Source organism: Drosophila santomea, chromosome 3R (genome assembly GCF_016746245.2).
Source record: "Drosophila santomea strain STO CAGO 1482 chromosome 3R, Prin_Dsan_1.1, whole genome shotgun sequence".
NCBI lineage: Eukaryota > Metazoa > Arthropoda > Insecta > Diptera > Drosophilidae > Drosophila > Drosophila santomea.
This window is the reverse complement of record NC_053019.2, coordinates 4,135,855-4,150,500: the sequence shown is the minus strand read 5'-3', so window position 1 is coordinate 4,150,500 and position 14,646 is coordinate 4,135,855. Positions and strand designations below refer to the sequence as shown.

Genomic DNA, 14,646 nt, shown 5'->3' with positions numbered 1-14,646 from the left:
TACAGAAAATATTATTCTAATTATGAATCATCCTCATCATATCTCATTGTGTGACCAAAAAAATTGAAGCACACAATTTAAACAAATTAAATAAAATGTCAAATTCTAACTCATGTACAGATAAGCAAAATGCTAAATTATGTTGTCGATATATCAAATTAGGCAGTATTTCTAGAAGCAACACAGTTCTCTTGTAATCATTGTCATTGTTATTTTACAAATGTTGATAATCTTCAAATCTTCAAACCAATGTAATATTCCTACTGTCGCACACTAAGCTTTAGAGCCTATTTGCATGGAGCATTTCCAATTCCGCAAATTTAAACATTAATTAGCTACATTTTGAATCATTAATAAGCCATATCCATTAGTCCGCTTAAGCTAATTGCACTCAGCCAACTGCATAAACACTTGTGCATGTGTACAGCCGAAATGCAACTGGGAAAATATCGGAAATAAGGTGAAGGTGATGTGAGTAATGGGTAAGCTAATTAATTTGCAGGATAAGAAGGATGTCAAGTCACATGGCACGTACATTTACTTTATTAAATCGCACTCAGGTGACATTGTTCGCACACTTGAAAAACATGCGATGTGCTGAAAACCAGTCCTTAATGGTTGCATATTTGACTTTCCTGTCATTTTCTAATTTTAATTTTAAATGAGGTTCGGAAATGTCAAGTAGTAAACGGATTCAAACGAGGTCAATATAAAACGGCAAGGTTGTGGTCGAGTCATGAATGAAATATAAATGTCGAAGACCTATTAATATTAAACTTGTAACACAGATAATAAATTGCAGGTGAGCTACACCAAGATTAGTTGGAACAGTAGCTCTTTTAAACTGTGAAAAGGTGGTGAGATGTATCCAAAATAACATACAACCAGAAAATCAAAATCGCTTAGAACAACAGTCTAGAATAAACTTGGTGGGAAACCAGTTTATGACCTTCCAAAGTCTGCCGTAAACTTTTCACCATTATTGGCCAATAAAAACAAAAAATGTCGAATGTAAGCGTGCAAAAAACAAATGCGCTTTCCATAACGGAAATACCTTTGTTAAAGTGTGGAAGCGCTTACAGGGAAAAATCAGTGTGTGCAGCAAAACTTGCAATCATAAAAGCACGGATTTTTCGTTCTCCATTTTTCTAATAGCTGTGGGTGCGGAAAACTAATGCAATTCGTTCCGTTTGGAGGGCTTAGGCGTGTCCGGGCGGAATTTGATTTCTTTTTCGCAAATTTGTTGGCGGGAAATGAAGCGGAAATGGGGGCACATCGTTAAGGTGCAAAGGACCTCACCTCACAAGCGCCATTTTAATGGCCCAACCCGTCACAAATAGCTTGTTACGAGAAACGCAATCTCGGGTCCTGAATTTGATTTTCGGGTAACTTGAACATGCGTGGCTAAGTGGAACCTGATTAAGTGCGGTTGAAGCTAGATTTCGCGTACCAACGATGTTAATGAGAATTGACTATTTTGAACAATCGGAGGGATGAATTAGAAATTGAGAAATTGAGCGACTGTAAGGCCATGAACTCGTTGAATAAGATATTTAAAATTAATTAATTAATTTGTGATTATATTTCAGTTCGGAGCATACGTCTCTGCACATCCTGGCTTAAATAAAATATTATTTACATTTTTCCACAAAAATCTTTGCTAATTAATATTGCTAAAGTTATTTCCTTTGAGTTCAGAATATGTAAATTCATTTCAATTATCTTATATGCTGTTACGCTAAACTAAATAAATACCAGAGCAAAAACGACCAAATAACCTTTTCACATCAATTATGAATAAAATGTATATACACATTCCTATTAAAATAAATTCAACTAAAAACTTTATGGAAAAAGACTAAGCCAAAAACTCAACAGCATAACAATCTGTCAACAACAGTTTTGTGTGTAGAAAAAATGTGGTCAAATACAGAGTTTTTATAATATTTCTCTTTGGATCCAGCTGAATATGGGAACAGACAGAACAGCGTCATTAAACTAAAATAAGCATACACGAAAGACTGTCTGTCTGTCCCCGTTGTGGCAAAGTCCCTAAAAAACGAAACACCCCTCGACCAAAAATATATTCACAAAATGGCAAGAATCGCTGAAATGGCGAAATGTCTGAAATACCCGAATTGGGCGGGACAGTCTGTGGCTGCACTTCACGCAATCAAACTGAATGCCAGGCCAACAATTGTCATTTGGCTGGCGTTTGGAGAACCGCTTTCCCGCATACCCCAAATGAGTTCATCACACAGAAAGTTGTTCGAATGTATTCGGTATCTGACAGATATATTCGCATGTATATTTGCCAACAGTCAAAGTTCGCATTACCAGCGTGGCACCCAACGAGCCAACGAGCCAGAATGAAAATAATTTCGTGCAAACAAATGCCAAGCGAATGGAATCCAACAAAGCGTATGACAAACTCTGAATTTAAAAGCGAGCAAAACTGGCAAAACGAAAACGAAATAAAAGCCCCTCTGACACTACTACGACAATGGAACGAAAGCATTTCACATGATCCTAATCGCTATTTGGATGTTTGTTTGCCCGTTTATTTTCACCCCTGCAAAATGAAAGACTACCACGGTATGCTCACTGCAACTGGGGCATATGAGTTTTCTGTGTAGAATTTAAGTTAGAATAAGGCTTTTACAAAAAAATTCATCAACTTCAATTCACTTCGTATAAAAGGGATAGTTTATTCCAAAAAATTATAAACTGTCTAAATGATACTTCAATTAAATAAAAATAAACAAAGATCTTATTTTTATATTGTTAGTGGTATGTGCCCCTTGGGCAAGGGTTCTAATAAAATGCTGTATGATCTTGTAATTTATTTAGTCCGGTTTCCACTTAAGCAGGACAGTATTCACTAATAGAAAAATATATGTGCCCTCAGCAGCTCAATTCCAGATCACTGTACACCCCCTACTGAATGGTTTCCAGAGCCATCAAAATCCTGGCCAGCAACTTTACGTGCTGGTGTCGTGCCGCAGGCAATTATCAAATGCCACAGTGAGGCGCAGAAGCCAGCTGCAGCAATAAATACGGGTGTCGGTGTTACTCTATCTTAATCTGTGGATTGTAACGATATTCTACAGTTGTCAGTGGACAGTGGAGCCTTGACCCAGATGTGCGAATAGCCATTCCCCATGGCCAATGTCAACGGCAATGGCTGCGAAATCGTCGACGGGAAGTCATTAAATTGATGGAATTTCCGCTTCCGTCTTTGACTTCCATTCCGTGCTTTCACTTTCGGGATATGGTGTGGAAATAACACCGGGAATTATTAATGTTTATGCACTCACGTGTTAATGACTGTGACAATTCTCAGCTTTTGGCTTCTTTTTTCGCTGGAACGGTAATTGAATTACCGAGTTCGCACTTTGGATATAAAAGAAGAACTGTAGAGGATTGACTCTTGCCATCTGCGAGCTGTAAAATTGATGGTCCACTTAAATGCCATTTGATTTTACGGCTGTTCATGGATGTTTGTGGGTTGACTGAGTTAAAGTTTGGTTTCTGCGACACTTAAACCTTGACCCATTGAGCGGGCTCATAAATAAATATAGCCCGCAAAGACAAAGGCCCATTGCTTTACAAATTTTTTGAATAAAATTCTTGGCTTCCAAATGCAAATGTTATGCCCCAAATATAGAACCAAGGTCTTGCTGCCAAGCCTTGTCCTGGCTGACACATTTTCGCCTTCCCTCTTGTTAATTGCGAGCGAGGACCTTGCACTTCGTGCCCCCATTCCACCCACACGTTGCACTGGAAAAATGCTAAAATAATTACCACTTGAGTTGCTCGTGGCCAAGAAATATGACAATTACGCAAACGCAGGACATGCGGTCCCCGTTGGCCGTCGGTCGTGCGTTTAAGCCAAGTTCTTAGACTCCAGTTTGCGTTTTCCGCCCTTATTCTCACATTTAATCCCCATTTTTCTCCACACAAAGAGAGGGATGCAATTAAATGGTTTCAGTAAATTTAAGCGCTTAACTTTTCACCGCAACTTGAAGATTTTTGTTTTAACAAACAAGCTTGCTTTGGGGTTATAGAATTTTAGAAAGGGATGTTAGGAAATGTTAGTTCAAGAGCAACTGCGATAAGCCCAAAAAAGGGTTAAGACTACATACACTTGGCTGTGAGATAAACAAGACCTTAGAAGAGAATTCAGCCGTAAGAACTCTTATAAACCGTCAGAACTCTTAAAAGCTTTCTCCTGCCACAGTTTCTTAAACTAAAAACGGTAAGCAAACAGCCTAAATTTCCAAACTTCTTATTTAATTATTCCTCTTTTTGCTAACAAATGTGCTACTGACAGCTTTTCCCACTCAATCAAATTGATCAGCTGCGTTCAGAGCTGTCCCCCAAACTTTCGCATCGAAATGTCAAGACATTAGCGTACAGGCCACAAAATTAATGGGCCTAATCATGGCGAGTGTTTGGCCAAGTTCAAGTTTACCAACGCTTCTTCTAAATTAGTCGTAATATGTGGTACGTTACGGAAGTACAATGTAGTCGTTTGCTCTTTTATGTTGTCTGTTTTGTATGCAAGTTGCTGTAATTGACAGATGGTAGGAACATTCGTTTTGATTAGCATTCTATTGGGCGCGTATTTCAGAGGAGCAGGGGCGTAAAAAATATTATGCGTTTGGAGTAAATTTACCGTTGTCGACTTTTTGCGCCATTTTCCTTGGTGCTTTTCATGCCATATTGGCTTTTGCACAAAAGAGCCGAGGGCAACAAAAGTTACAGAAGCGAATTTTTGTTATTTTTTACCGCTTTTTGTCTTTTTTAAACTTTTTTGCTGCCTTCACCTGGTGGAAATCACACGCCTCAATGGGCAAATTACAAACAGCGTGGGCCGAAGGAAAGGCAATGAGGTCCTCCTTCTGCTTCCATTCCACAATTCTTTGACATTTAATGCAAGTCGCAGCTAGCTCTTCCATTTTCCAAGGACAGGGACAGCTTTTGACGGGTGCTGATGAGACGGGCAGAATGGTTCGTGGCTGAGGTATATGGGTATCTGGGCTTCAGGTGTTACCAGGATCCATTACATCCCTCACTCAGCCATCAATCGCTAATAAGCCGTGGACTTCATTTTAAATACATGTTCACCACAACCCATTTAATCGATAAGCCCGGGAAACCGATCTATCCCTTGTCTGCGATAAGGCGCTACAAAGTCTCTATCCCTCTATCGTTTTCCACAGCTTAACGCTTCAGTGCGGCGACAGCCATAATCCCGAACACATATGGTTTTTATGGTTTTGTTCCTGCCAACCGGATGTAAATATGTAAATTCAATCCGGAGTGTTGCGCCACCAAGATGGCAGGAGAAGCCCACCCACAGGGGTTCGCCTCGTACATGGCGAACAATAGAAAAAACATGCGAAGCATTAGGCGAAAGCCCAACGCGCGCAGATAACAGTTTATAAATTATTTAGATTAAAACGCTTCTGCCCCACATGTTTGGCAGTGACTTTGAAGTTAGTCCGAAGAGTAAGGCACTCGTTCTGAAATTGGCCACCACCAGTTCTTCTTTTTTTCGGATTTTGGGACCACCAGCTGCGCCAACCACGTAATCGACAAACCAAAATGGCGAAGCAACAGCGGATTTAAGCCAAGTTCAACATGTGTGTAACACACGAGGGCGTTAACAAGAGTTTTAAATCCATCAGAGCACGAGAAATAATCAACAGTAGAACGGAATCAATATACAGAAGAATAAACAGCAAAAGCTATATGATAAATTCTGTTATAAATCTAATTATATAAATATAATAGAAAGCCGGCAATTAATTAGAAATCGGCTTAAGTCGAGTAGAAGGTCACAGTGCAAAGATTTTCCTCCTTAAATAAAATTTTAATTTTCTTGTGAACGTGATTCTTTTTCAAATATTTACTGAGCCAGCCCTCACACAAAATTCTGTTCCAAGAATCACCTAGAGCCCTTAATGGCCGCCTGAAATATTCATTTGAAGAACATTTTTAAAATGTCAAAATATAAATTGATTAAAGTTCAGCTGGGACACACGGAATTGAATTTTCGGAGATATGAAAGCTGGGAAAATAAGCTGATAATATTGACATGCTTGTTTAAGATCTTAGTTGGCTTAAATACATAAATTGGAATTATTTTCCAATTCCAGATCTCCATAAACTAGCTTTAGAACCTTTTTCTCATTTAAGGGAGAAAAACCAGCTAAATCTATTTGTAACCTGCCATCATATTTGATTAGTTTCGTCGAGAATTCATCGCTCTCAGCTGTTCAAATTGCGTTGCCCGTTCTTCGATTGATTCAGATGATAAATTAGCTTGTGCTGGGGATACACTCAAATGTGGATGATGAATTCATTTGGCTCGTAGGCAAATCAATCAATCAAAGGGCCAAAATGTACCAAGGCTCTGATATTGACATTTCCTACGATTCTAGCTTTCCAGGAGGAATACTTCGATGGCCCTTTCGAGCTGCTGTTTCCTTTTTTACTAATTTTCCCGGCAATCAACATTAGGCTTTCTTTCTCTTAAATGGACTTGGAGTTTGAGGCCTAGGATCATTAACTAGGCAATTATCGAATGCCGATAGGCTTCTTCCTTTTTTTAATTGGTTACTAATTTAATGGGACATATCAATATTGGACCAGCATATTGCTGCAAACGAGGAATTGTGCCATTTGACTGGTACTCTGATTGAATTTCATTGAGTCATGCTTTCTCTGTGGGTGTTTTTCTGTGGTCCTTTTTGCATGGTTTTGATTGGCCAACTTAATGGCTTTGTAATGATACCACATTGATTGGCCTTAGGGGACAGGGCTAAAATAATTTGTTGTCCGATCATTGACTGGAGATAGGGCAAAGGTCCGAACCCTCCCCCATCGGCATTTGAAGCAATTTGTCAAAGAGGCTTATTGAGGTTACGAAACAGTGTATTGATTTGATATTACTTTGGGCAAGGGGCTTAACTTGAAGTTGGTGATTAGTTAAGTTAAAACGATACTTCAGAACTACACACAAGACTTTCAAACCAAGGTACGTTCCAAAATTATTTAAGTTAGCATTAATTATATTCATTTTAGGCCCCCAAAATCTCGCATTATTGCTGCATTTGCATATCTAAAAGAAGTTCCCACAGTCCACTTATTTTCATCAGACTACCAACCATATTATGTAAATCTACCGACAGACAAAATAATAACAGGCCGTCAAAAAAATTATGAAAAAGTTTTTCGGTTTCGTGAAATTATAGCAACTTAGCCGCAAAGTTTTCAATGGAGTCAGCGCATAAATTAAACATTCAGATTGGAGCAGTCTGGAGCTCAATTATGCAAATTTATGTTAAAGCCTAACCATAAAACAAATAAATATAAGCAGCCGAATAAAAAAGGACCAACGTCGCACGTGTTGTGGTTTCTGTATAAATCAAATTAATACGAACCAGCGAAATGAAAGCGATCCGAGCCCACGTAAAAAAAAAACAAAACGCTGGAGAAATGAAAACTGAGTAGCATTCGCGTCGAATGCGTAATGAGTGCAGACGTATGCGCAATTTTATGAATAATTGACAGCTGAACTTTAACAGCTGTCTGTCGCGCTAAAAAGAGCCACTCACTCAGGCCAACGAAATTCAGAGCCTCAATGGCACATTCTACTTGGGCAGCCATCGAAGGTCCGGGGCCATTTACATACACGAATAAAAACAAGGACGAAAAGCAGCGAGGTGCTGTAATGGCAAGCAGCTGCAGCTGCTCCTCATCATCATTATTTTAAATAAACATTACGCTTGGCTTTATAACCATTTATCACATTTGTAGATTTATGTCCGCCATTTGGCCGTGCACACAGAAAAGGGCAAAAAATCAGTTCAGTATATAGCCCTCTCGAAACGAAGAGGAGATGTCCTTTAGGGAGTTGTATTTAAAGTAATTGCAAGTAAAAGACATATGAATGTACTGGAAGTAAAGGTCAATATTGAATTCAAAGTTGTGATACATTATTTTTTAAATACAAATAAATTACCTCTAAACCATAAAAAAAACAAAACAAATTTTTAATTTTAACATAAAATCATGAAATCATTAAGGAAAACTTTACCTTCCCCAGAAACAAAATGTAAGATTTCCTAAAGGATTAAACCTTAAATTATTTATTTGTAAATACCCCCTTGTACAAAGCTTTCGGTAACCGTGTTACTCACTTGTTGAGTGAATCCCCATCACAGAGTATTATAAATCATGGCACGTTCACCGACGCCAAGTAGCTGATACAAAAAGCAGGAAATCATAGCAGTCGCTTAGCTAAAAAACGATTCGCGCACACCGTTTCGAGGATTTTTCAATCTCAGCTGCGTTTTCGAGTCCTTCAAACGGCATACATATATATTGATTTTCGCTACTTTTTTCAGCAGCGTTTTTTATATGTGATCGGGTTGTGCATGTATACATTTCAGGCGAGGCTGTCCGTTTTAATGGTAATTGGTGCCTGCATAACCATTAAAGGGTTTTATGCGAATGACGTGGACGTTACGGGCGAGTGTGTATTTGTGGCGAGCAGGCACTAATTTTAGGTACGTGCCACAGTCTAAGCGGGTTATAAATGTGGGTTAGCTTGGCTTATATCTGGATGGTCCCGAAATTCAGATGATTGATATTTTTAAAGCTGCAAGATATGAAAAGCTTCGTTTGCTGGATTATTTAGGGACCAGCCCTGCGGAAAAGTTCAACAGAGTGTACGCCGTCTATAAATTGGTTAAAAACCACTATTTATCATCTTGGCAAACAACGTGTGACACATCAAAGTGTGTTTTTAATCCTTACTTTAGGATATGTGAAAAAAAATATGAATCATATTAAAACAGTTTTAAAAATGTGCCACACAAATTTTGTTTTGCAACAACTTAAGCAGAGCTTAATAATTATTACTATTAAAATGGCTAGAATATTCTCTTATCTATATATATTATATATATTTATTTTAAATGTATATTAAATATATAAATTGGGATATGAGAGTGACTGATCGGATTTTCTATAATTTGATTTGTTGTATAAATCTCTACAGATGTATTTCGTGCCATTTGGTGCCATTTGCTGTGCATAGAACAGTGGCCAAAGGTATTTTATTTCTGTTCAGAAAAATGGTTTCGTTTGTAACTTTATCCGGCAGACAGGTACTCCTATTGCCACCTGACCATGGCCACGTGTCAGTTCCATGCTGTCAACTTTTATTGTTAGAGAAACGAATATAAATTTCTTGTGGGGTGCCTTTCCATTTTTCCAAGAAACATTGCCGGCTAACGAAATCCGGCCGATAAGGCCTGGGCAACAACAGTTGGCCATTTTGTCTGGCAAAGATTTATGCGCGATTGCTCAAGTTTTATGAGTTACGTAGTTGCATTTCAGCTTAAAGGGAAAAGAAACAAAAGCCCGAAGGATGTGGATTGAAATCGCTCATCTTCAGGCCCGCATCGCGCTGCTTTTTCATTATGAGTTTAACAAAGTTGTTACGACTTTTCTCCCTTTTTTGCCTGCGACAGATTATGGGGCTTTTATGCTCTGCGATTTAAGCCAGCATTCTTACACTTATGGCCAAAACGTTGAGGTACAACAACTTCCATGGTTTCCAAGGGGTCAACTTGGAAGGACGTTGAGCAAATGGAGATTTACATTCGTCAGCAATTTTTTCCTTTCGCCTTTTCTATTAGAATAAATATTATAAGATGACTTTTCGGGTCCCGTGGCATTTGTCAACAGGAAACGGATATGGCAAAGCTTGTCTAATAAATTCTTTGATGTATTTGCGCTGACGTTTCCCCTGGGAACGAGCTCAGGGTGTCGTATTTTATTTATGCCACTGCCAGACGCATTTCCCACTCCCCAATGAATCATAAACTGACTCAATGCCGTCATCAACAATTACGAATGTATCCTGCCCAAAAAAAAAGGACATCCATTACGAAGGCCGCAAAAAGAGAAATGAAATGTCGCGCCGTCTACTTGGCGACTCCCTGAAAATTTCCACTGTTGGCTTTACAAATATTTGACCCATCGAAACTTATACGTGTCTACAAGGAATGGGCAAACAAACGAAAACACAACTCAAACAATCTATGCCGTATCAAATGCCGCTTGGCCCCGACAACACGAAGAGCCAAGGAAGTAACCAAATTTGAAGAAAATCCTGAGGCTTTGCCTTGCCAACTGACACTCATGTTTGTTTTGGGAATAGAAGCACAAGAAAACCTTGGTTTTATAAAATGCTGTATGTCTTAATACCTTAAAAATACGAAACAATTTTCAAATAAAAGTGTATATTTTTATAAGAGGTCATATTATGCTTTTGTAACTATCAGAAAATGTACTAGGTTTTCATAATTTAAATTTAAATATTGTATTCTTTGAAAAACGGAGCAGGATTTGATTGTCATGGTCTCTTAAAAATTAAAATTTATTGCGAGCTTGGATTAGTTTAGTACAATAATTATACCCGTTACTCGTAGAGTAAAAGGGTATACTAGATTCGTTGAAAAGTATGTAACAGGCAGAAGGAAGCGTTTCCGACAATATAAAGTATATATATTCTTGATCAGGATCAATAGCCGAGTCGATTTGGCCATGTCCGTCCGTCTGTCCCTCTGTCTGTCCGTATGAACGTCGAGGTCTCGGGAACTACAAAAGCTATAAAGTTGAGATTAGGCATACAGACTCCAGAGACATAGACGCAGCGCAATTTTGCCGAATCATGCTACCACGCCCACTCTAACGTCCACAAACCGCACAAAACTGCCACGCCCACACTTTTGAAAAATGATTAAATATTTTTTCATTTCTGTATTGGTCTTGTAAATTTCTATCGATTTGTTAAAAAACTTTTTACCACGCCCACTCTAACGAAGACTCTCCTTCGCACTTCCACTATCTGTGTAACGGGTATCAGATAGTCGGGGAACTCGACTATAGCGTTCTCTCTTGTTTTATTATTCATTTGTACATTATAAATATGGAAATGTCCAAGAAAATAAATTTAAATATTACTTTTTTGGTTAACTAAAAGAGAAAAACTCGCAATCTAGCAGCAATTGATCTTTTAAAATGCTGTCAGGCGAACAGTCGCCCTTACACATTCATTTGGCTTATCTCGTTTTATTAACTAGCTACAAAAAACCTTTAGGTAAAAATTCGAAAATTGTACATGCTGCAAGGAGTAGCAGACAGCATAAAAAAAGAGGTAAGACCGATTCGCGATGCAGGCCCATCATGCGATGCCCGATTTCCGGTGCCGGAATAATTGCCAGCACAAGGAGTGCCAGAGGCATGCTCCTTTGGGAATCATCGATCAGCACACTCAGTGCAAGTGCCTGGGTGAAGTGAATGCCTCCTCGATTTTCCTGGAAAATGTCCTGGACCTGGCCAACACCTTGGCCCAGGTGATGATTATCTGTGGACTGCACGAGTGCAAAGCGAAGTCAACTGTGGATATAATCACATATGCCTTCTTGCACTACGATCAGGTGTGCTATTGCATAGATACCACGCCCAAGAAACGGCTGAGAAAGGAGGATTTGTTCCACGAGCTGGGGAAGAAGTCGCTGATGAACAAGGTGGAGGCCCACTTGGCTTACGCCATTATCAAGAGGGGATTTAAGGCCTTCTACTACGAGCCAAAACAGGACTTGACCTACGATGAGCAGGGCAGACCCTCGTACAATGATGAGTGTGTCTGGGTCCATGCAGCCAGGAAGTCTGCCGAATCCTATGCCCGTTTCGATGGTCTCTCCTGCAGCGAGCAGCTGGCCTACGAGGCCAAGATCAAGATAGCCTTCAAGAAGTTCTACGATCGCATGCAGACGCGCAAGAGGCAGCCGGAGGGCGATGATTGCAACTGCTGTTTCTGCGCCAAGAAGCGGGGTCATCTGGTCTATGCCAAGGAACCGACTCCCTGCACCTCCACCAAAAAGAAGCCCAAGCACGTGTGTCCATATTGTTGCAAGAAAAAGCAGAAGCAGCAGTACACACATCCTGCTCGCCAGCCGACCAAGTGCCCCAAGTGCCACAAGTCGCGCAAATTCTGCTGCTGCACCAAAATGGACTTCAACTTGCAGTGGGTCAAGAGCATATGGGAGCGACCGGACTTCAATCAGTACTACAAGAACGAGATCGCCGAGATCGAGGACCGCCTGGTCAAGGGAACCTGCTGGCTGCCGCCGGAGCCTGAGGAAAAACTACTCGATGAGGGCGAAGGCGAGGAGGAGGAAGCGGGCCAGGAGATGTCGCCGGATGCTCTCCTTGCCCTTGGCGGCAAAACGGTTCCCAATAATCCGGATGACGGGAACGCGGCCAACGGTTCACCACTGGCCACCAAACAGCCTTCGTTCACCGAGCCTGAGGGCGAGTCCTAAACTTGAAGAATCCTGCGAATCGGCGCTTGTTAGTTTACTAAATTTGGCTTCACTCTTGAGGAAAGCAGTTCTCCAAATTTTCAATGACAGCATATTTGCAATAACCGTTTGACATTAAAGTTGTATTCAAGCAAGTTTCTGTACTTTCTGTAAGCACCGACTTCTGATTATTTTGCGTTCCTCTTCAAGATGGTATTATTAAGGGATTAACAGCCTTTCAAAAATACTAAAAGTAAGCACCTACACAAATTTGTGTTGATGATGCATGTTAATTAAAAATGAACGCTTTCACAAAAAGTGGGTTGGCCAAAAGCAGGTTTTCTGGTAGCTAAAATTTTTTTATATTGGGTTTTAACTTAAACTAAATCTAAAGTTCAACTGACTTCACTTTTAAAGGTAAGAAAACGATACAACTTCTTAATTACGCAATCTAATGGTTCGCAAATAAGAGGACGTGAGCAACTAGGCCCATCAACTGCCAAATATTAAGGCGGAAAATTGAGTTTGCTTTCAGGCGACACACACCTAGCTCGAACCAACTCAGCCGCATCCATTTGGCCCACTCACACTATTGGCCACTTGGAAAACTGAACGGCTGAGAAGAGCTGTGAGCTGTGAGCTGTCTCGGTGTCTGTGTCAACTTTGGCCGAAAGTAGCATGCAACAGTAATGGAAAATACATTTAATCTGGCTTTTGCAGCAGCTCGTCCCGACGATAACTCGGGCGCACTTCATCACAGCACTTACGGCTCAGCAACCCCCCTACAAACACCTCTCTGTGAGCTGGAAAATTGAAAATGTGGAAAAGCGTTCAGGCAGCCCACAGGCAGCTATTTCTCACACCTGAAAAGTGGAGAAAAGTGAAAAATGCTGAAAGGTTGACCATGGTCATGACGGCTGCTGCCTTGAACTTCCCTGGATAAACTTTTCGCATTGCAAATGCATGAAAACTTTCCCTTTTGTTTATGTGCACTTCACTCAATTTTCACACTCGAACCGTACGAAACGCACACTTTTGGCCAACCATGTCGGCATGTTCCGGGTAAAAAGTTTTCCATTTTTCATGTTGATTTGAAACCGAATGAGAGTTGTGTAAGCAAGTGCCTCCATCGTTTAACCGCAGAAATTCAATGAAACCCATAAAGCAATGAACATTTAAGCCGGCCGACCGCATCAAATTGGAAATAAATTTAAACATGCTTTGTGGCCTGGGTCAGGTAATAAATAATTGGGGGCTAATTATTATATTTTCCAGTTCTAGGCAAACGGACAATATCTGGCTATTGAATTATTTAACAGACCGAAATACCAATTCAGTTATAGTGCCTCGAAAAGCCGAACAAGAAAGTGTTTCACACAGGTCATAACCAGATCTTTGAGGCCATTGGGTTAAATGGATATTTGTCTAATGAAATTCAGTTGAGATATAAACGGCAAGTCTGGAAAATTAATTATCAGACTTTGTTTAGAAATTTTAGCAATAACCGTAAGACCCATTGCAATGTAATCAAAAGGCTTTTTAACTAATTACAAGTTTTTGTGATAAGGTGAAAGTTTGAAGTGTCAGACCAAGTTTCATTTTACCCCCCAGGAACTTAATTAAAGAAAAGCGAAATTTCATTTTGCATTAGTTTGTGTCACAAGTGTAGCCAGGTTAATTTCTCACACATGCCACGAAATGTTCAGGTAAAGGGCAGATGTTATGCATACTTTGCACATGAGTGAAAATTGTGAAAATGACTGGAAACTCGCGCAAATGTGCCGGTCTGCCGCCCTGCTGCCCCTATAAGCAAATCAATTTGGGAAAACTGTGGTTGGCTGTCGGATGGGCAAAGTGCTCAAATACAAAATATTGAAATCGCAGGCAGCACCTGGCTCCGGTGTTGCCATTTCCCAGTCAACAGATACAGATACAGATATATGTATACCTCAAATGGCACTCCCCAGCTAAATTGGATATGCAAAACTGAGATGTGGCCTAAGACTTCTGGGCCAGAGTCGAAGAAATGCGCCAGTCACAAGTGGATTTTCACTGGAAAAGCTCTTCAGTCGTCTGCATCTGTGGTTATCTTTCGTCCCTTCATCTGCGGCCAACGGATTTCCATTTGTGGCGATGTGGCAATGTGAGTGTGCTTTCCTCGCTGCAAATTGCATTATTGTATTGTGCATTTGCCATTTCGAATAATATCTTGACGTGGCATTGGCCATAAATGTGTAAGTATGCTAGCTAAGCAGCT

At 40.1% G+C, this 14,646-nt stretch overlaps 2 protein-coding genes across 2 annotated transcripts in view; one reads left to right on the top strand and one right to left on the bottom strand.

The window, feature by feature from the left end:
- Positions 1-14,646, bottom strand: part of LOC120452143 (IDLSRF-like peptide) — a 38,942-nt gene that overhangs the window by 15,009 nt on the left and 9,287 nt on the right. The gene's annotated exons all lie outside the window — the stretch shown is intronic.
- LOC120452142 lies at positions 11,110-12,563 on the top strand. The gene has a single exon (XM_039636232.2). The coding sequence runs from the start codon at positions 11,256-11,258 to the stop codon at positions 12,408-12,410; it is 1,155 nt and encodes a 384-aa protein (XP_039492166.1). The 5' UTR covers positions 11,110-11,255; the 3' UTR covers positions 12,411-12,563.